Source organism: Balaenoptera musculus, chromosome X (assembly GCF_009873245.2).
Source record: "Balaenoptera musculus isolate JJ_BM4_2016_0621 chromosome X, mBalMus1.pri.v3, whole genome shotgun sequence".
NCBI lineage: Eukaryota > Metazoa > Chordata > Mammalia > Artiodactyla > Balaenopteridae > Balaenoptera > Balaenoptera musculus.
The window spans coordinates 33,312,611-33,335,692 of NC_045806.1; the positions used below are offsets into that span (position 1 = coordinate 33,312,611).

The following is a 23,082-nucleotide window of genomic DNA, read 5'->3' on the forward strand; positions in this document are numbered from 1 at the left end:
AGCTTTCAAGACACACATAGGCAGAGTAAATGGATGGAAAAATATTTTAAGCAAATAACTCAAAAATGTCAGGGGTAGTTAAATCAGACAAAATAGGCTTTAATTTTTAAAATGGTAAAAGGAGACAAAGAAGGTGATTTTCTAATGATAAAGGGATCAATATATCATGAAGTTATAAAGATTATAAATACTGATGTGCCCAACATTGGAAAACTGAAATATCAATACATAAAGCAAAAACTAATAGAGCTAAATAAAAGGAGAAGTAAACAGCAATACAGTAACAGTTGGGGACTTTAACACCCCACTTTCAACAATGGATAGATCATCCAGACAGAGAAATCAATAAGGTAAGAGCAAATTTGAACAACACTACAGACCAAATATAACTCCAAATATAACTAACAGACATTCACAGAATATCCTATCCAACATCAGCAGAAAACACATTCTTCTCAAGTGCACATGAAACATTTTCTAGGATAGACCATATATTAGGTCACAAAATAAGTCTTAGAAAATTCAAGAAGACTGAAATCATACCAAGTATCTTCTCTGACCACATTGGTATGAAACTAGAAATCAGTAACAAGAGGAAACTGGAAATTCATGAATACATGGAAATTAAACAACATTCTCCTGAATAACGTATGGGTCAAAGAAGAAATTAAAGGGGCAATAAAGTATCTTGAGACAAAAAGTGGAGAAACAACATACCAAAACTTATGGGATGCAGCAAAAGTAATTATAAGAGGGAAGTGCACAACAATAAAAACCAACATTAAAAAGCAAGAAATTTCCCAAATAACCTAACTATGCCTTAAGGAGCTAGAAAAAGAAACTGAGCCCAAAGTTAGCAAGAGGAAGGAAATAATGATTAGAGAAGAAATAAATGAAATTGAGAACAGAAAAACAATAGAAAACATTAACCAAACTAAGAGTTGGTTCTTTGAAAAGATAAACAAAATTGACAATCCTTTAGCTAGACTAACCAAGGAAAAAAGAACTCAAATCAACAAAATTATACATGACAAAGAAGACATTACAACTGATACAACAGAAATACAAAGTTCATAAGAAGCTATTATGAACAGCTCTACACCAGTAAACTGGACAACCTAAAAGAAGTGGAAAAATTCTTAGAAACATACAAACTATCAAGAGTGAATCATGAAGGAATAGAAAGTCTGAATAGACCAATTACTAGTAAGGTGATTAAATCAGTAATCAAAAATCGCCCAGTGAAGAAAACCCCAGGACCGGATAGCTTCACTAGTGAATTTTGCCAAACATTTAAAGAAGAATTAACACTAATCCTCAAACTCTGCCAAAAAAATAGAAAAGGAGGAAACACTTCCAAACTCATTTTATGAGGTCAGCATTACCCTGACACCAATGCCAGAAAAGGACACTATCAGAAAAATACAGATCCATATCCCTGATTAATATAGAAGCAAAAACTCTCAAAATACTAGCAAACTGAATTCAACAGCATATTAAAAGGATAATTCAGCATGACCAAGTGGAATTATACTTAGGATGCAAGGACGGCTCAACATACACAAATCAATGTGATACATCAGATTAACAGAATGAAAAAAATCATCTCAGTAGATGGAGAAAAAGCATTTGACAAAATACAACTTCTGTTCATGATTTAAAAAAACTCTTTGGTATAGAAAGAAGATACCTCCCACAGCTAACATCATACTCAATGGTGAAAAGCCCGAAGATTCTAATAGCATTTTTACATAAGTAGGGAAAAGAAGAACAATCCTAAAGTTTGTATAGAACCACAAAAGACCCCTAAATAACCTAGCCATCCTTAGAGAATAGAACAAAGCAGGAGGCCTCACACTTTCTGATTTCAAGCTATACTATAAAGCTATGGTAATTCAAACAGTATGGTACTGGCCTAAAAAAAAAAATCAAATGGAACAGAATTGAGAGCCCAGAAATAAACCCAAGCATATACAGTCAACTAATATTTGACAAAAGAGCCAGGAATATTCAATGGAGAAAAGAGTCTCTTTAATAATTGGTGCTGAAAAAACTGGATATTCACATGTAAAAAAATGAAAAAAAGCCCCTATCTTATACTACTTACAAAAAGGAACTTGAAGTGGATTAGAGACTTAAATGTAAGATCTGAAACCATGAAATTCCTAGATGAAAAAACAGGAAAAAGAGCTCCTTGATATAGGTCTTGGCAATGATTTTTGGATATGACACCTTAAGCACTAGCAACAAAATGAAGAAAACAAACAAGTGGGATTACATCAAACTAAGAAGCTTCTGCACAGTAAAAGAAACTATCAACACATGAAAAGACAACCTACAAAATGGGGAAAAAAATTGCAAACCATTTATCTGATAAGGGGTTAATATCCAAAATATCTAAAGAACTCATACAACTCAATAGCAAATAAATACATACTCTAAGTTAAAAATGGGCAAAAGACCTTAATAGACATTTCTCCAAAGAAGATATATGAAAGGCCAACAGACACATGAAAAGATGCTCAACATCACTAGCCATTAGAGAAATGCAAATCAAAATCATGAGATATCACCTCATGCCTATTAGGATAGCCATCATCAAAAAGACACATAACAGTCAGTACTGCCGCTCTACATGGATGGAGCTTGTGTACTGTTGGTGGGAATGTAAATTGGTACAGACACTGTGGAGAACAGTATGGAGGGTGCTCAGAAAATTAAAAATACAACTACCATATGATCCAGCAATTCCACAGCTGGGTATTTATCCAAAGAAAAACACTAACTTGAAAAGATATAAGCACCCCCATGTTCTCTGCAGCATTATTTACGATAGCCAAGCTATGCAAACAATCTCAATGTCCACTGATGGAAGAATGGATGAGGAAAATGTGATAGGTAGAATGGAATATTATTTAGCCACAAAAAAGAGTGAAATCTTGCCATCTGCAACATGGATGGACCTTGAGGGCATTATGTTAAGTGAAGTAAAAGAGGAAAAGGTAAATATCATATGATCTCTCTTATGTGTAGAATCTTAAAATAAAAAAAGAAAAACACTGAGCTCATGGATATAGAGAACAGATTGGTGTTTTCCTGAGGTGGGGGCTGGGGGTTGGGCAAAAATGGGTGAAGAGGGTCAAAAGGTACAATTTCCAGTGATTAAATGAAAAAATTATGGGGATGTAATATACAGCTTGGTGATTCTAGTTAATAATACTGTACTGTATATTTGAAAGTAGCTAGGGTAGTGGATCCTGAAAGCTCTCATCACGAGAAAAAAAATTTTGCCACTAGGTATGGTGATGGATGTTAAATGGACTACCGTGGTGATCGTTTTGCAATATATACAAGTATTGAATCGTTATGTTGTACACCTGAAACTAACGTTATATGTCAATCATACCTCAATTTTTAAAAAAAGAAAATGTTCCAGCCCCCAGAGCTGGCCCTTGGCAAGAGCCTCAGGAACGTGACCCACTCAAGCCTATGCCAGGAAGCCTCATCAGGAGTGCCAATGGCAGTAAGGGAACAAAAAAGTAATTTAAGATGAATATGACTAAATGGGAAAAGAAATTTTAAACTGCTGAATTATTAGAACACCAAGTTTTTATTACAGTTCCGCTGAAATATCTCTGGGGTGACAGAATTGGTAGACAAGTTAGAAAAGGTAGAAATACCCATTTTTATTATTCTAACTGAATCACATAAGCCAATCAAACCTTTCCTTGAAGGCTCTGCTTAAAATGCCAATGTAAATATGTTGGGGGGGTCACATATAAACACCTTGATAGCAAATATCTTATCCAACTAGTTGATTAGTAATTTAGCAAGTACCTGAAGGAATGGGATAGACTAGGGCAGGGGTCAGCCAACATTTTCTGTAAAGGGCCAGATAGTAAAGATTTTAGGTTTCATGGGGCTGGATGGTCTCTGTCTTAACTACTCAACAGTGCCTTTGTGGTGCTAAAGGGGCTTCCCTGGTGGCGCAGTGGTTGAGAATCTGCCTGCCAATGCAGGGGACACGGGTTCGAGCCCTGGTCTGGGAAGATCCCACATGCCGCGGAGCAGCTGGGCCCGTGAGCCACAATTACTGAGCCTGAGCGTCTGGAGCCTGTGCTCCGCAACAAGAGAGGCCGCGATAGTGAGAGGCCCGCGCACCACGATGAAGAGTGGCCCCCGCTTGCCACAACTAGAGAAAGCCCTCACACGGAAACGAAGACCTAACACAGCCATAAATAAATAAATAAATAAATAAATTCAAAAGGAAAAAAAAGCACATTTAAAGCAGCCATAGAGAATGCACAAACGAATGAGCCTTGGCTGTGCTTCAATAAAATTTTACTTACAAAAGCCATAGTTTGCCAAATACAGGAAAAGCAAGTTGTCTGGCTTTTTCATTTTTCCATGGAACTAAGAAGAGGTCAGGGGACTTCCCTGGTGGCACAGTGGTTGGGAATCCGCCTGCCAGTGCAGGGGACACGGGTTAGATCCCTGGGCCAGGAAGATCCCACATGCCTCGGAGCAACTAAGCCCGTGCACCACAACTAGTGAGCCTGCGCTCTAGAGCCCTTGAGCCACAACTGCTGAAGCTCGTGCGCCCTAGAGCCCATGCACCACAACTACTGAGCCCACGCACTGCAACTACTGAAGCCCACATGCTCTAGGGCCCGCGTGCCGCAACTACTGAGCCTGCATGCTGCAACTACTGAAGCCCGTGTGCCTAGAGCCCGTGCTCCGCAACAAGAGAAGCCACCACAATGAGAAGCCCACGCACCGCAACAAAGAGTAGCCCCTGCTCACCACAACTAGAGAAAACCCCGCATGCAGCAACGAATTTCCAAATGCAGCCAAAAGAAAAAAAAAAGAGAGAGGGAAAGAAGAGGTCAGGAAACGTATGGTTGTGAAATAGAGCCTGCAAGGCCGATTCCCCACACAATGGAGCGGTGCGGGCTTGTGCTACCCAAAGAGCAACTCCCTAGCTGGGATGAGGCGACACAAGGTGGAGGTCAGGTGGCAGGGATTGGAGTTAAAGACGAGATGAATTGGGTTCCTATCAAAGAAGCCCAAAATGTTTTATATGGCTCTTCAGAGTTCATGGGAAGTCCAAGTACATGGGGAGAATAAACAAAGATTTATCATTATTCATTGTCTTAATGCTGAAATGAGAAGTTAAATTGTAGCCTTTGATTAAACCAGGATTGTTCTAAAAACCTAGTTCTATTCACTGTAATACATGAATGAAACATTCCTCCAAAAATGTGCAGCACCGTGTCCATGACCCAGCATAACATCCTACCTCTTTAGCATTCAACCAGACTGGCCACTCTTATTGACAACACGTTTCGGGACAGAAATCAAACAAGTTCTAATTCAATCCTTTCAGTTTCTAGCTTGTTTGGGTTTTTCCCCAAAAGACACTGGTTGCCTCATTCTGTAGCTACAAAACTTACACAGCTAAAAAGGGCACATTCCCTAGAAAAGCACCCCCCATCAAACTTTGAAGTTCTTAGGAATCACCTGAAGGTCTTGTTAAAAGGTAGTTTCTGATCCAGCAGGTCTGGGATGCGGATCGAGAATTTGCATTTCTAACAAGCTCCCAGGTCATACTGCTGGTCCACAGAGCACACTTGGAGAACCGCTTTTCTAAAGGATGGTTATCCCTCTCTGAGGAGCTCTGCGAGAGCTGGGGGAGCTCCCTGCAGCAGGATGTGGGGCCTCAGGGCTCCTAGACCCCTCTCATCCCTTGAGCCAGCCTTTAGGGCCAACAACTGCTTGATCGCCTCCCTCGCAGGCATATCCTGGACGGGTTCAGCAAAGATAATTTGTTCTTCGGCTGAACCTGGACAGCATGTCAATTAGGCTTATTAGTGAAGACAACCAAACCTCATTAGTTGGAAAACGACTGGGTTAGCTCTGGGGAGTCAATGTTAATTAGGTTATGCCCCAGAAGCAGAAATGAATGGTGGGAGTTCTGAAGTGCCAGTTCCTGAAGCTCACGGGAAATGGATTAGGCACTGAACCTGGCCTTTGCTTTTAATGAAATGACTGGGCCCTTCCTGTTCAGGGGTCTCCCTCCCGCCTTGGCCCTGCTGCAAGGACTCACCTGCAGCATCCCCAGCTGCAGCCGGTAGAGGAGGTTTCGGGCTGTGGGTGTGGACACAATGAGCAGTCTTCTTTTCTCATAAAACTGATCCAGAAGCGCAGCTGCTGTTCTGACGCCGACATTGACATTCATGGCTGTAATCAGAAATGGCCAGACAGGTCAGAAACTCTCTACTGCTTCTGGCTCAACACAGCCTGTGATGAGACACAGAACCATATGTGTAAGAAGTGAACCCTGAGATGAAGATTCATCTAGAAGTATTAGTTTATTCGGGAGGTGGTCCCAAGGAGCACCGGGTTGGGGAGTGGGGAAGTGTGTTAGTTTCCTCTCGCTGCTGTCACTCGTCACCACAAAACTCGTGGCTTAACAAACACACATTCTCTTACAATCCTGGCGGTCCGAAGTTTGGGACGGGTTTCACTGGGGTAAAGTCAAGGTTGTTGGCTCGTAGCCTTTCCCCCACCTTCAAAGCCAGCAGCACAGCATCTTCCAGCCTCTCTCCTCTCCGACCTCTGCTTCCCTCACCTTCTTCTCTGACTCCGAGAGCACTTCTGCCTCCCTCTTATAAGGACGCTTGTGATTCCATTGAGCCCACCTGGATAATCCACGCTCTTCTCCCCATCTCAAAATCCTTAACTTAATTACATCTTCAAAGTCCCTTCTGCTACGTAAGGTAATATATTCACAGGTTCTGGGGATGAGGATGTGGGTATGTTTGCTAGGCCTGGGGGGTGGGCATTCCTCTCCTGCCTCAGGAAATGAGACAGGGAAGGAAAGAGGGATGTTCTTTGTACTTTGATGTATGAAATTGAAAAGCCTCAGGCATTTAGCTGATGATGTATGTGTCTGTGTCTCTCTGTCTCTGTCTCTCAGCTAACTCTGAATGGCTGGGATTAAAGGGAAAGCATAAAGATGAGAAAGTACCAGGAAACGAGAAAACAGTGAAGTACAGAAATAAAAGACATGTCTGGAATTTTCTGGTTAGTCCCAATTAATTTCACACTGTGATCACTACCCAGCCCAATTTTTGTTCCTCAGTAATAACAGCTGACAGGTATTCAGAGTTTACCCGGTGCCAGGCCCCGCTCAATTCCACTGTTGAATAGATGACCTCATTTAATACTTACAACCACTCCAGGAGTGGGCAAAGTATTATCTTCCTCATTTGACATTAGGAGGAAAGATTCCAAATGCCCAAGGTCTGCGGGACTTTCCAGCCAGTGCTGCAAAGCAGGCGTTCTATCATCTGTGCGCAGCAGTGTACTGGCTTTGTAAAAAAGATTCTTACATTTGTAGGAGGGAGGAACAAGGGTACAGACTTTGCTGATTCATAATGCCGCTGATTCATAATGGGCTCTGGGCTCCCACCTCCAGCTTCCTCCTTACAGGACATGAGAGAGAAATCGGAAGATAGGCAGAGGCACAGGAGGAGGGCAGGTGAGGTGGGCTGCCCAGGGAGGGATTCGAGGACTGTTTTCACCCATCAGATGAAGAGGGCTGGCACCGAACCTCTCACGGTATATAGAACGAAGCCCTCCCTCCTCCCTGTACTGGAAATCTGGGCCAAAGGGTCTTCAGGGTCTGCTGCTGGCTGGAGGGAGGGCTGCCCTCGTACCTGCGCAGGTGGGCTCTGTGCCAGACCAGGCCAGGTTGGACTGACACACTCGGGCAGGGCTCCCCTGGAGCTCGTAGCCTCCGATGCAGGAGAATTCACAGGTGGCCCCGTAATTATCGCCGTCGCTGGAGCACTTCATGTAGCCGTTCTCCGGGGCGTTGAGTTTGCCGCAGCGTCTGACTGTGTGGGACACAAGCCCAGAGGGGTCTCAGTGCTGAGCTCCCCGCCACAAAGTAACCAGGGAAGGGGAGGGTTCAGAAGCACCAGAAAACGAGCGAGGGGGCAGGCATGGCTCTCTGGCCAGCGGGCGGGCCTTGGGATGGTCAGTGAACTGATTTAGCCTCTTGGGTTCCAGATGAGGAGGCTGAACTCAGAAGAATAAGGAGGAAGGATGGTTAGTAAGTAACTGCCCACTGAGGCATAAAATAAGCCTTTTTTTTCAGGTAGACCAAAAGTTCTAGAACACCAAGAACATGGTCTCCTGGTGACCCCAGCTGGGGCGGGCGGTTCTCCTAACCTCCTTCATGTCAATAGAAGGACTTACAGGCTTTAGCTGGTCACCGAAGCCCAGGGGTGGAAAAGTTAGTGAATAATACTCTCCTGGGACAGCCAGCTGTGGGCTCACGTGAGACAAACTTACTGCTCTCTCGGACTCCTTCAATAACCTGCCAGCACTGGACCTCATCCGGATTGGAATTGTGAAATTCAGGCATTAAGATGGCACCCTTCCCCTAGCCTCATGATCGGAGGCTAATCCAGAGCTGGCAAGTCTCCCTCTGGCAGTGGGCACTCACAGAGGGTTCTTGCTTAAGGCTCTGTTTCCCTTTGTTCTTATAAAGAGAGAAAAAAGCCAAGAACCAGTCATCTTACCTCTTACTTTAACTCGAAATTTGCAAATGCCCTTGTTCTCAGCTCTGTCATACACTGTGTATTGGATCTTGTGGTCTCCTTCTGGAAAATGTGAGCCTGGGGGTAGGCCTTTTAGAATAACACTTAAAGGGGAAAAAAAATCAGAAACACCAAAGATGATCATTGTAGGTCTAACAACAACTGGGCCATGATGGGCATAATGATCAAAGAGGACCCATTCTGCCCAAGATACAGAGACTCCAAGGGACAGCCATTAGACCAGTTTTACTACTTTAATTCTCGAAGAATAGAATTTCCTGAGCTTTACTCTGTTTTGGAAGAGCGGTTTGAGACCAGAAAAATGGAAGTCCCCAATTCCTGGGAAGTTCAGATTTATTTTTCTCGTTGGAATGTAGAACAGAGGATGGGGAATGCTCAGAACCCAGGGCCCAACTCTTCCTTCCTTTGTTCCAAGGGGGACCTGCATTGCCTCCCTGTTGGGAGAATGAGGGAATTTTCTATGAGGAAAATCATTTGAGAGGGTAGTCCAAGCACTCATTGGCAATTTGGGCCTGCAGGGGTCGCTAGAACTTTCTCTGCTTTTTCTATCTGGGTGGAGACCTTTCCAGAGCAAAAGGCAAGTTCACTGTGATTCCTTGGTGATCCTAATAATAATAATAACTTAAGTTATTATTATTAATAATAAGTTATTATCATTATTATTGTTCTTCACACGTACATAAACCTTACACATGCCAGGCATGGTTCTAGGCATTTTACATATATTAGTTTATTTAATCCTCACAACAACCCGAGGTAGGCAATATTATCCCCATTTCACAGATGAGGAAATTGAGGCATCAAAAGATCAAGGGACTTGCCCAAGGTCACACAGCAAGGGTGACTCCTGCATCTTTCTTCTTGGTTGTCTGACAAGAACATCAGTAGGTACAACATGATCAAATGCCAGGTTTTGTTTGTTTTTCAATAGATAGTTTCTCTTCTCTCTATACTTCTTAGAAATAATGAGAATATTGGCTAATAACAGGCATGTGAAATTATCATTGTCACTATTGAGGAGAACCTTCCACGTAGGTGGACAAGGTAGCTGTTTACTTATAAAAGGGTGAAGTGAGGGGTGTTAGGAAAGTGCCAGAAATCCCACCATTAGAGACGTGTCACTTTGCACCTTAGATGCTTTAAGGTCCTCAAGAAGCACAATTTAAAAGCAGATAAACCTGAAAGGAATCAGACTTCCAATATGAGTGCCTGCTCACCTCTTGGAGACGCTCTTTCATCTGCGACATGCAAATAACAGTCATAAGGAGTAACTAAGGGAGCTCACAGGAAGCACTTGTCTCAGTGCCTGACACTAGAACCTTCCCTCCTAGAAGGGGACTATATAACAGGAGCTTCCAAAAGACATGGGGAAGAGAAATGTCGGAGAAGCAAGGAGGCCAAGCAAGAGCTGAAAAGGGGACAAGACGGCCTTCTCTGAACTCCTCATTCTGCCCAAGGAAGCGTCCTAGGGCTCCACGCCTCCGCCGGCTCTGAGCTGTAGAGCTCAGGAAGCCGACAGCTGCTCTGAACAGAGGCGTCGGGGCTACTAAGACGCGCCCTCAAAATGTCACATTTCTAACCATAACACACAGGTTACCCACAGAAACGCCAAGGTGAATATCCTTGCTAGACAGGGTCATCTGATGACCTGATATTGTGTGTTTATTATACCAGATTTCAATAGCAATCACAGCTGTGAAAAAAATCTAAGAACCTATTATGGGCTAGGGGTTAGCCAGGCATTGTGCTGGGTCCCAAAAGATTCAGTGATAGTTAAAACCCAATCCCTGATTCTATCAACTGTGATTTATTTTTTCATCCCAATTGCCTAAAGTTTCTCCTTAGGGGTTTGTGACATGTGTATACAACAGCAAATAAATAATTTTCTTAATACTCAAAGTTTATCTTTGAGGAGTTACAAGGGGAAACATAACAAATATGATCTAAGCTAGATGGTGCACGGGGAGATAATTATCAGGCTGTAGGAACAAAATGTCCTGCTAGGGGTGAGAGACTCAGGCTCTTCCTAGTAGAAGATGTTCTGTTATGGCTAATAATTGCTTAAAAACATTTCCTCTTGCCCAGCCTGGGTTGATAGGATTCTGGAAAGTCTTTCCCTGCTGTATGGCTCACCAAGGGGTAAGTCAGAGGTATTCTTTGCCCACAGATGGAAACTCGGTAAGGAGGTCTAGCAGGACCACGAACTTTAAGGCATGGATGTGAACGCGCTGACATGAAGTGGTGGCCTTCAGGAAAGGTGGAGGCCCAGCAAATAGCCGCAGGGGCACAGGCCCATATGCTAGATTAGAACAACATGTGGCTGAACTTCACCGAAGGGAACCACCCATTTTTAAAAACATTTGGGATGTATTTCAAACTACTCATGCAGTTGGTCCCGGAGAATGGGGGTGGGGAAGAAGGCAGAAGACCCCGTCTCTTTTTTTATAAGCTGCTTCTTTAAGTGTTTAATGTGCTTGCAAGTTTTACAAAATAAAAATCAAATGTTTTGAAAGAAGCAGGTGCCAAAACACAAGGGGTAGAAAAGTTCTGCACTAAACCACACTCACAGAGCACAAGGGGGGCAACATCGGGCTCCACCTGGGAGACACAGAGGTTCCCAGGGAGGCGGTGGCTTAGGAAGGCCTGGGGGGGCCCCCTGGCAGGCAATGGGGGTGAGTCTGTCCCTGAATTTACCAGCTGGCTTCCCCTCCCTCCTTCCGTCTCCTCTCCTCCCTTCTTCCCACCACCCCGTCGTCTTACTTCCTTTCTTTCCTTCAACAGATATTTACTGAGTACCAACTATGTGCTAGGCATGGTTCTGGGCATTAGGGATATGGCAGTGAACATACTGTAGTGGAGACAGGCAATAAACAAATACGAAAGTGAAAAATATAGTATGTCGGACGGTGAAGAAAAATAAAGAAATGAATAAGGAATGGCTGAAAGAGTGCTGTACTGAGTCTGAAAGCATAAACTGACCAGCATAGATACACCTCCTCACTCTGGGTAGTGAATGTCTCACATAAAAGAGGCAGCATCATTCCAGCTGCCAAGTTGCACTTACTCAGTGAGAATGCCATCTGCTGTGTCTCTTCCCTCAGGGGTCTCCCAGGACACCCGGACTGTCAATTTATTGGGTTCCGCAATGCGTTCCTTCACACTTGGGCACTTGATTCTAGGAGGTTCTATATCTGCAAACAGAACCAGAATATTCTCGCCATCAGCAGGAAATATCTCATCAACCTGGGGTTCAACACCCAGCATTTGACATGCCCAAAGGTCTAGGTGCTCCCCACTTTTGAAGGGTTTCTTCACCCCTCTGTATTTCTCTTCCCTGCCTTCATCTTGCCCCTTCTTGCCTGCTGAGTTTTAAAGATTGAGTACTCACCTGTGCATGGCTAAACCTGCAATCAGCTGGCCTTGCTAGGTGTCTCGTGGGGTAATTTATTAGCTACAGCAACTTCTTCCCCAGGCTTCCAAACTCTGCCTGCTGACTTGGCAATATGGCAGTTACTCAACTAGAAGTCATTCAGCCATTGTGAGTCTCTCCTGCTTTAAAGACAGTGTCATAGGAGACTAGAGAAAGGTGCCTTAGGTATCATCTAGTTCCATTCAATTCAAGGCAACAAGTCTTTAGTGAGTACCTGCCTTCCCCAAGGCATCATTCCAGCTGCTGGGTTTGGGCGGGCACAAAGGCAAGAGAACCATGTACTTCTCAGAGAGTCTACAGTCTGTTGGGGGATTATGTTACCATATGTGAAATATGACACGAGGTATAAAATGACACTGCCCCAGGCTACATAAAAGTAAATGCTATGGGGACTTCCCTGGTGGCGCAGTGGTTAAGAATCCGCCTGCCAATGCAGGGGACACGGGTTCGAGCCCTGGTCGGGGAAGATCCCACATGCTGCGGAGCAACTAAGCCCGTGCGCCACAACTACTGAAGCCCGCGCGCCTAGAGCCCGTGCTCCGCAACAAGAGAAACCACCGCAATGAGAAGCCCGTGCACCGCAATGAAAAGTAGCCCCCGCTCGCCGCAACTAGAGAAAGCCCGCGCGCAGCAACGAAAACCCAACGCAGCCCAAAATAAATAAATAAATTTATTTATTTACTTATTTAAAAAAAAGTAAGTGCTATGGAGGCTTAAAAGAATTACCCAATGCTCTCATTTTACAGATCTGGAAACTGAGGCTCGGAGAGTGATTTATTTAAGGCCAGGCATGTAAATAAGGATAATGTGAATTATAACCCAAATTAGAGCACTTACCCCTGGAACCAGCTCTCCCTCCTGGCTGTGTCTATTCCCAACATACTCCTCAATGTCTTAAACAATGATCTGTCTGGCTCCACTCTCCCTTCCAACTGCCCCTGGACCACAACTATGGTTCTGTATTTCGGGACAGCAGTTTTACCTTGGTCCTGACCCTCCAAAGACCTCCCGAAGTTCCCCAAATAGTTTCTCTACCTGGTAATAGAATTTCTGCCCCCTCACTATCAAGGATGGGTTGATAATGAGGGCTAGAAATAAATGAGATGTCAACTTCTTACTCTGTTAGATTTCATCTTATTATAGAAAAACAAATACAGTATGCTAACACATATATATGGAATCTAAGGGAAAAAAAAAAAGGTCATGAAGAACCTAGTGGCAAAATGGGAATAAAGACACAGACCTACTAGAGAATGGACTTGAGGATATGGGGAGGGGGAAGGGTAAGCTGTGACAAAGTGAGAGAGTGGCATGGCCATATATACACTACCAAACGTAAAATAGATAGCTAGTGGGAAGCAGCCGCATAGCACAGGGAGATCAGCTCGGTGGTTTGTGACCACCTAGATGGGTGGGATAGGGAGGGTGGGAGGGAGGGAGATGCAAGAGGGAGGAGATATGGGGACATATGTATATGTATAACTGATTCACTTTGTTATAAAGCAGAAACTAACACACCACTGTAAAGCAATTATACTCCAATAAAGATGTTAAAAAAAAAAAAAGTGGGTTCTAACTAAGGTCAGGATACCTAGGTTAGAATCCAGCCCCACCTGCCTGTGTGATCTTGGGCAAAGCTCTGTGCCTCAGTTTCCCTTTCTGCAAAATGGGATAATAACAGTGCTTTCCTCTTAGGGATTTTGTGCGCATTAAATGAGTGATGCACATAGGACTCTTAGAACAATGCTGGCATGGACTCAGGAGTTGTAAAAGTTAACTTTATTATCACTTGTTCTCCATATCTCTAAGCATGATTTATAACAATAAATTTTGTGACTATTAAAAAAAAAAAAAGAAGAAGGGGGAATTCAAACTTTGGCAAATTCTACTTGATGATTCTGAATAGGTAGAGAATGTATTTAAAGAGGGCAGAGTAAATTAACAACATGTAGATTTGCATTGCTTTACATGTCAGCTGGTAATTATTTACATGCTACTACAGCCTGAATGAAAATGAAATGTCATTCGATTCTGAATTACAAACATCTTTGAGAGGCTAAATGCACCAAGTAGAGTCTTCATATACTTTCTCCTGTGTCTTGTCCAATAACTTCTCATTTTATTTAGGGTAAGAAATTATGAATAATTTGTTAAACAATTTTGTCTTCAGCTACCCAAATTCATTTTCATTCTATGGCATGCTTCAGTGGAGTGTGAATTTACAGCCCTAATACACTAATCCTAAATTGAATAACTACCATATTTTATTGAATCTAAGTCACTATCAATTGTGAGAGGCATCCTAATTTCAGGGATAGTAAAATGTGAAAAAAAATATGCTTCTTAGAATTGATCAAGTTTATAAATGTGATGGTGCAATGGAAGCTGCTTTAAATACATTAGAGGTGTCTATTTTCAGTTGATAAGTTTTTAAAAATAATCCCCCTTTTTCTGGTTTTACTATGATAGGTAATAGAAGACATACTTTACAATTCAGATGAACATTTCACAGCTTTGGGTGAAATCAGGAAGACAAGTATACAATACCTGCCCCCTGCTGGCCAAATACAGTTGGCAACCTCATAATAGAAAGCATATTTATTTTTAAAAAATTTAAAGCCAAAAGGGAGGGGCTGAGGAGAGGAGATAGATTTCATTGTAAAATTACTTAGTGTTACCAGATTTTCTTGGAGTGACATTGTCAGAGTGAAGAGATACTCTTACCCTCTGCGTCATGTAAACTAAACAGCTGGATGATAGGCTGGGCTGTTTTCCCTATAAACTTGACATATTGACACTGAGCAAACACCACTCCAAATTAGGTTATCTGGGTGAAGAGTCTCAGAGCTTCTCAAAGCCAGCTTCTGACAGCTAACAATGATCTGTTGAAACTGGCCTAATTTTTCAGAAGTGGTGTTCTTCCAAGCCAGAAACAAGAAGAAATAAAGCACTAAAAATAATAGCTAATATTTACTGAACCCTCGTACCTGTCCGCCCCAGGCGAAGCACTATCCCTGCATTATTTCACTGAATTCTCGCCACCACCTACTAGACTAAGTACTGTTATTATCATCCCCACTTATAGACTGGGAAGCATCGCCTCTCTTTTGGGATTTCTTTGTGGTCTGAGAGTCTAAGACATGATCGCATATTTTTCAATTATTTTAATCAGCCGAACACTTCTGTATGTGTGCTTGCTGCTGACCTAGTGTTTTCCTCTATCCTCTGCACACACATTCTTTCATGGTCGCCGGCTCCAGCTTCCCCTTACATCCTCTAAGAGCAGCAGCAGGACTGAATTCTGTTGCATCCTCCAGCGTCATGGCCTCTCTTTCAGCTCATGAGACCAGCTGGCCTGCCCTTCAGCAGATGCTCCAGAACTGAAGCCTATTATTATACAGCCATGGCCATCATTGCTTTTTCTAAGTTATTATAAATTTCCATGAATGAAATAAACAAAGTTACTATAGAAACATAATCATGATTCCCTGTTGAGTCAGGATGCCCACAGAGCCAGTTATTGTGTGGCAACCGTGCAACTCTCGTGAAAATCCTGGCCTCTGCCCCACTCACTGGAGACATCTGACAAACTGTCTCCCTCCTCTGTGCTCTAGTTTCTTCTCTGCATATAAAAATATCAGAAACAAATATATTGCACTGTATCAACTACTGTTTATCTGAGAAGCTAAACTATATACCTGGGAATATTTAACACGTCTAACCAGGTAGGTGGTAGGTGGTAGGTAGTGGAAATAAGAAAGAGGGTGAAAAGGGCAATGTTCTGGCCAACAGATAACAAGGGGAAAAAAACCCTTTAAACTAAGGTTATAAATTAACTGCATCCGAAAATGTTTGCTTAAATAATGTTTTCCAGTGGAGACCTGCGTTTGAACGTGACTGTTAGAGGTATGAAGAATAGGTGCTTCAGAACATAACAGTAACTTGTGTCTGGGACTGCGTGACCTGGGGTGGAGATGCGCGTTCTCCTCTCTCTCCACCTCACTCTAAGGCAAGGTGATATTCTTATCTCAAGAATGTAAAGGATCATCACAGCTGCTCACAGCAGACAGACTCTATTTAATGCTCCTTTCCTCTCTGATGTCCTCCATAACTCATTCCAACTGGATTTACATTTGGGAACTATTTTATACATTTTCTTTATTAAATACAACTGATTATTGCAATGAGAACCTCAATTTTTATGCAAATCGTTTCTATAAATTCTTTTACATATATGGTATATAATATGATTTTTTGTTGAATTTTAAATTTTATTTTATTGGAGTATAGTTGATTTACACCAGCTGGCTTTTTAACTAATCTTTTGCTCCCTTGATCTTTTACACCAACTTCCTCTCAATCTGTACAGTCGATGTGGCAGAGACTAGTGGTTGTTCACCTGCTCTCCCATCCCCCTTCTTTTTTTAGCACAAAAGAAGTTTCCCTGAGCCTGTGGCCCTCCAGAATAAAGACTGTATTTCCCAGGCTTGTCTGAAGTTAGGTGTGGCCATGGGATGGCTTCCACCAGTGGGTTGTCAGAAAAAGTGATGTGCTTTTAAAAAAGTATGTGTGGCCACCCCCTCTTCCACCCTGGTTGGAATGTCCATGAGGTGGGGAGCCGGAACAGCGTCTTCGACTGTGGGATGAAAGCTGCAAGTTGAGGATGGAAGAACAAATGAGAAGGAGTTTGGGTCCAGGACACTGCCCCGGACAAACATTTATACGAGAACACAACTTCTATCTTGTTTAAGGCATTACGACTTTGGCCTTGTTAACAGTACCTGAACTGGGATGTAATCAATCACACCTTTTTTTTTTTCAAATTTGGTATGGCATCTTCCAAGATGTATTTCACTAATGATTTCTAAGCTCTGATTTCTAACAAAGGATACTCTGGTGAATTTCCTGCAAAGATGGCCACCCATAATCCCCTTATATACATGCAGCTTCTCCTAGCAAGAGGTGGGATCTGTTGCCCCTCCCTTTGAATCTGTGCCAGGCTTGTGACTTGCTTTGACTAATAGAACACAAGGGAAGTGACCCTACGCCAGCCCCAGGTGCAGGCCCTTAAAGAGTCTGGCACCTTCGGCTGTTCACCATCTCAGAAGCCAGCTGCCATCTAAGGAAGTCCAATTATCTGACTGGAGAGGCCATGTGGAGAAACTGAGAAATTATGACGGGAAAGAGAAAGAGACTCAGTCAAATGCCAGCCAGTACAGCTGCCTCTGAGTGAGATGCCAGACATGGGAGTGAAGCCATTTTGGATCCTCCAGCCCCATCCAAACAACTGACCACCCAAAACAGTGGTTTCAAACAACCATGTTATTCTTCATGGTTGTTTGGATGGGGAATTTCGGCAGGTTGGTGATGGAGGAAGGAGGCGGTCATTTTCTCGGGCACAGGAAGAAAGGGACTGACAGAGGCAGAAAAAACCTGGACACGGAAAACTTGCCCCATTGCTTGCTTGCTTCCCCCAGCTAGAGTGCAATCCTTGCGGATGTCTCTGGAATGTGGTTCCATTTCTTTGGCACCATATGAGATATTAGAAAACTTTCCCCAATGGACAGAAGAGTCAAGAAGAGAAGCAAAGAACTCCACAATTAGAAGTCACTATCATCAGAAGCAAGATACCAAACTAAAAATTGCCACTTGTTGCAAAGCTGAAACTAGCTTCCTGAAAGTTTGCAAGAAAATGTGTATTTGTCAACCCAGGAAAAATTCAATATGATTTAAGAGCATCTACAACAATGCACTGACACATTTATTCTTAGCCCCATGATATCTGTATCCTCAACTGAATCTCTTTCAGGCCAGCAAACTTCCTTGTGGGTCACTGGGTCAACCCAGCTGTCAGATGATTGGGAAGCCAGAAACATATTCCATCAATTTGCATATCTAAAATCAGAGGTTTTTTTTATTCCAGACTTCCATTTGTGTTAACTCTCCAATTCTATTCTGTAGTAAATATAAAACAAGCAAAGAGTAATTCCAAAAACCAAGTTGGTTTGTATGTGGACCTTTGTTAAAAAAACGAAATGGGGCTCCCTGCATGTCCAAAGATACCTGCTCGGTTTTCATTGCCCATGGGTTTTAAACTTACTTGAATTTTGGTCTCTTTCTCTTTTGGCCGAGGAAAAACTGTTGGTCTAAAGGAGAGATCGTGTGTCTACTCAAAATCCGGTCTCTACATGAGGCCTTGTAATTCTAACTGTCCATTGTTCTATCTAAATGCCAATGTAACCGAAATGAACTAAAAATGGAAAAAAAGAATAAAAAACTCCCCCCAAAAAATAGTTATTACATTCTATGGTTTATTTTTTTTATATCAATGGAAGTTGCGGCTCTCTAAATATTTTACCCTCCTGCAATTTGCAGTATGTTGTTTCTCCCACACTGATTTCTATCTATATCTGTTTCTGAAATAACCATGGATTTGAGTCCACTGCCAGAGTGTGGGCTGCATAAGAGAATGAATTTTAACTTGCGGTCCTTTCAAATTAGCCAGACCACTGAGTGAGAAGTGAAAAGACCACCACCTCAGAGTGAAAAGTAAGCCCAGTGTTCTCTCTCCCCTCCAGATCTGGAGGAGAACTGACACGATTTCCTCAGCACTCAGCACAGCTCTGGCCCAGAGGCACTGTTGAAGGCTGTGTGGAAATCTGGGAAATGCTCGGCCACCATGTGTCAGCTCCTAAACTAGGCTGAGGCTCTGAGTTGTGCTCAAGGACCCCTGAGCCTTGCCAACACGCAAACAAAGTCATTCAACGAATTTAATAATACATTTAAAGCCAAAAGTGTCCATGACATCCCTGCAGTAAAATTCACCGGGGACAAGCTCCAGCTTATCTGTCACAAAATCTAAGAAAGAATCGCCTGCTTGCTTTGTCCATTTCTCTGTTTTTCCTGGGAGCTCATTGCTCTCTTGTGGCTCACGGGTCCCCTTTTCACCATTACCCGCCCCCCTCACTGCGTACACAAATTCCCCTTCCCCCAAAGATGCCTGAACCTTGCCCTGGCCCGCTCTAAGATAAATTCCCTGAAACTGGGGTTCATTTCTTAGTACTTTGTCTCTCCCTCTGGGAAGGTTCCAGGCCCATCTGGTCTGGCTTAAGACATGCTTGTTGCTTTTTGAGAATAATCAGCATTTTCTTTCCACTGCTGCACACAATCTGGACATCTGAACAGTGTGAGCCCTAGAAGATTCTGCCAAAGCTTGCTCAGCATGAAGATTTGTATCTCCGCCCCTCCCATCACCTCTGGCCCTTCCAATGTGAGGAAAGAGAGAGTCCAAAATGGGGGGGAGGGGTTGTTTTGAAGAGCTAGCTTGCGCACATACCAAGTCATAGGGGAGAGAGTGAAAGCAACATCCGTGAGGGGCTCTTCTGACCTGAACATCTGGCCTCAAGTCATGTCCTTCCAAAGGAGCGTGTCCAGAGCTCGCAGCCTGAGCGCCATCCTACCTGCACTGCCCGAGCGGGACCGCTCTGCGGGCTCCTCCTTGCGAGAACTACAGTGATTCGCGGGGAGACGTCTAAGACCTCAGAAAGTGGTCGCTGTGCCAAAGATTATGCTGGTGCTCAGTTTTTCTATCACCTCCCTTTCCCTGCCTGCACTAAAAGTCACGAAATGACATTCCTTGGACTCCTTCTGCCAGCTGGGTACCAGCTAGGTTTGCCAATGGGAGGCACTCTCATGAGACTAGAAGGCAGGAAGAAGATGGAAGCCATTATGCTTCTGGTAGGGGCTTCATTGAGGGCTTCCTGGGCTCCTGACTTCATTCTCATCCATGATGGCGTCAGGTACAGGCATGTCAACATCAGCGTGAGCTTCTGGATTTGGGGTAACACTGCCAGGCCACTTCTGCTCCCCCAGCCCTTGGCTGGTATGGATTTCTGCTCTAACTAATCCCCTCGTAACAATGTTTTTCCTCTTTTGCTCCTCCAGCTCTTCCTATGTTTTTGTAACCAATGCCCCTTTATTAAATTCTCCTCTGCTGGAAATATCTAGAATGGTTTCTGTCTTCCCAGTTACTGATCAATTCAAACTCCTACCTAAATCCTAGAAAAAGAGAAGCTTGGAATAAATCTGAGTCGGTTATCTGAGTAATTATTTGGACCTGGTGCTCTAGTCAGATGGATACAAGGTAAGGTCCAGGCTGTGACTCTGATGTAGAAGGTTTTTGCTCGCATTGTTAGGGAACCATTGACCAAAACTGCCTGCCTTGGCCAGGCACGATGACAACCGCTTGCCTGAGTTGTCTCACAGCAGGAGGTCCCGACAAAGAACGCAGCGCTGCCGCCGAAAACTAACCGGGAGAATTCGGGAGGGGCCAAAAGGAGGGAGGACAAGATATGCCAGCCCATAGTATGTTTGTAAAACTAAACTGGGGACTTCCCTGGTGGCGCAGTGGTTAGGAATCCATCTGCCAATGTAGGGGACACGGGTTGGAGCCCTGGTCCGGGAAGCTCCCACATGCCGCGGAGCGATGAAGCCCGTGCGCCACAACTACTGAGCCTGTGCTCTAGAGCCCAGGAGCCACAACTACTGAGCCCATGTGCCACAACTACTGAAGCCCTCGAGCCTAGAGCCCGTGCTCCACAACAAGAGAAGCCACCACAATGAGAAGCCTGCACACCGCAACGAAGAGTAGCCCCGCTCGCCACAACTAGAGAAAGCCCGCGTGCAGCAACAAAGACCCAAACACAGCCAAAAAAAACTAACCTGGAAGAATTCGGGAGGGGCCAAAAGGAGGAGGGAGGAGACAATATGTCCTGCCCTAACCTCCCAGAAACCCTCACGCTGGAATCCATCTTGGCTGAGAGATGCGTGCGCCACCAGGAAGGACCCTGAGTCAGACCAAATGTGGGCACGAGCAAGATTATTGGCCAGAGACAACCCAGAAAGCTAACATCACCACCATAAAACCTGAGACTGTGAGCCACGTGGCAGAGCAGTTCTCCTGGGTTCCCTTACCCTCCTGCTCTCCCCTAAAGCGCCCCTTCCCAATAAAGTCTTTTGCTTTGTCAGCACGTGTGTCTCCTCGGACAACTCATTTCCAGGTGTTAGACAAGAGCCCACGCTCGGGCCCTGGAAGGGGTCCCCCTTCCTGCAACAATATCTTGGCCAGGTCCCCCGGCTATAGCTCATTAACCACATAACTGCAGAGTAAGAACGGCTGAGGCTGCCAAGGGATACAGTGGACAGTGGTACCATCACGAACACACCCTGGGGACCAAGGCCAGAGGAGTTGTTGTACAACTGCCCCCAGAGGGTAGCATCCAGTTTCAGTCTCATTCCTGAAGTACCTGCTCCAGGCTCTGAGCAGTCAGGAAGGAGTCCTTGGGGTAAAGCACATCGGCAGACTGAGCTGAACGACTCTCTGGAGGATGGGCAGACCCAAGCAGCGTAAGAGCCAGGCTCCTGTGGCCAGCTGCCTTGGCACCTCAGTGCCAGAGCTGTCTCTGGACTCAGGGACTTTGAGCCTGAAAGCCTGGAGACATAGGCTTGGCTCTACACAACATCAAGCAAGTTAGGTGACCTCTCAGGCCTCATCCGTAGATGGGGGATTGGACTAGAATGTTCTGCTGGGGTGGGTCCTGGCAGCTGTAACACTTTATGAGTAAACAGTCTCCTGGCACAGTGGTTTTCAACTACTTGGGGGAGTTTTGGAAAAATACCAGGGCCCCAGATATTCAGATTTAAATGGCAGAGTTGAAAACCACTGTCCCAGAGCAGTCTGCCTCAATGTTTAAAGGACATAGGAATCCCCTGGGGATCTTCTTAAAATGTGGATTTTGATCTGCCAGCTTCGGGATGGGTCCCAAGATTCTCCATTTCCAACAGGCTTCCTGCTGGCGCTGAAACTGCTGGGCACTATTTTGAGTAAAAGGTACTAAAGTTCTTCCCAAATTTGATCTTCTAAGGCAGGCTCTCAACCTTTAGAGGATCAGAATCCAGCAATCCTGCAGGTCCGGAAATCTGCATTTCTGATGTTGCTGTTTCGGATCAGGGGACCATACTCTGAGATCCACTGCTCTCCGACAACGGTCCTGGGTCCTGGCTGCACATGAAAACCACCTGGGAAGCTTTTATAATGCCACTCGCCTCCTCCAGCTGTCCCACATCAGGCTAATTGAATCAGAATCTCTAGGGTAGGACCAAGGCATGGCTAGGGTCTAAAAGATACTCAGGTGATTCTAATAAGTAGCAGGGGCCGGGGTGGGGAGAAGTTACCCAGTGCCCCTAGATGGGTGATTCTCAAGGAGTCGGGGGGAGTGATTTTTCTCCTTCCTCTCGTCCTCTCTCCAGGGGACATTTGACAATGTCTGAAGACATTTTTGGTTGTCACAAGTGGGAGTTGGGGGGAGATGTTACTGGCATCTAGTGGGTAAAAGCCAAGGCTCTGCTAAGCAACCTAGAGTGCAAAAGACAGGACCCCAGGACGAATAATTATCTGATCCCAAATGTCCATTGTTCCAAGATTCAGAAACCTTGCCCTGGAGAATCCCAGGCTACACCCCAGATCTACTGAATCAGAAGCTGCATTTTTACCAAGTTTCCCAGGTGATTCCCAAATTGGAGAAGCACTGCCTTAGATTAGCGGCTCTCTCTTTAAGCACTTCGAAATGCCCTGAAAGGCTCATTAAAGCACCAAGTGCTGGGCCCCATCCCCAGAGTTTCTGATTCAGCAGGTCTGGGGTGGAGCCCTGAATTTGCATTTGTAAAGAGTTCCAGCTCCCCGAACCACAACTAAGAACTAAGAACTACTATTTGCCCAACAAATCCAGACTAAGGTAAAATAGCCAAATCCCTTCCAGTTTAGCAAACTGAGTGTTTGCTGACTACCGGAGTCAATGACAATGGAACTACGTCTGCCGGCTGAAAGACACAGAGATGCTCTCTGCAGGAATGTCCGGCCAATGTCAAAAACTCTGCTCAGTGCTACAGGGCAGATCCCTGAACTAAAGCAGCGGGATTACCCCGTACCTCTGCCAGCCTCCAGCTGCCTCAATCGCAATCCAA

General features: G+C 44.4%; 1 protein-coding gene across 2 annotated transcripts in view; it reads right to left on the bottom strand.

The window, feature by feature from the left end:
* SRPX (sushi repeat containing protein X-linked) overlaps positions 1 to 23,082 on the bottom strand; it is a 112,710-nt gene that overhangs the window by 34,300 nt on the left and 55,328 nt on the right. For both annotated transcript variants that reach the window (XM_036841045.1, XM_036841044.1), the window contains 4 exons: positions 11,695 to 11,821; positions 8,592 to 8,713; positions 7,722 to 7,901; positions 6,107 to 6,240 (listed from right to left, as the gene is read on the bottom strand). In XM_036841045.1, the coding sequence (XP_036696940.1) occupies positions 6,107 to 6,240; positions 7,722 to 7,901; positions 8,592 to 8,713; positions 11,695 to 11,821 (563 nt within the window). The remainder of the gene's footprint in view (positions 1 to 6,106; positions 6,241 to 7,721; positions 7,902 to 8,591; positions 8,714 to 11,694; positions 11,822 to 23,082) is intronic.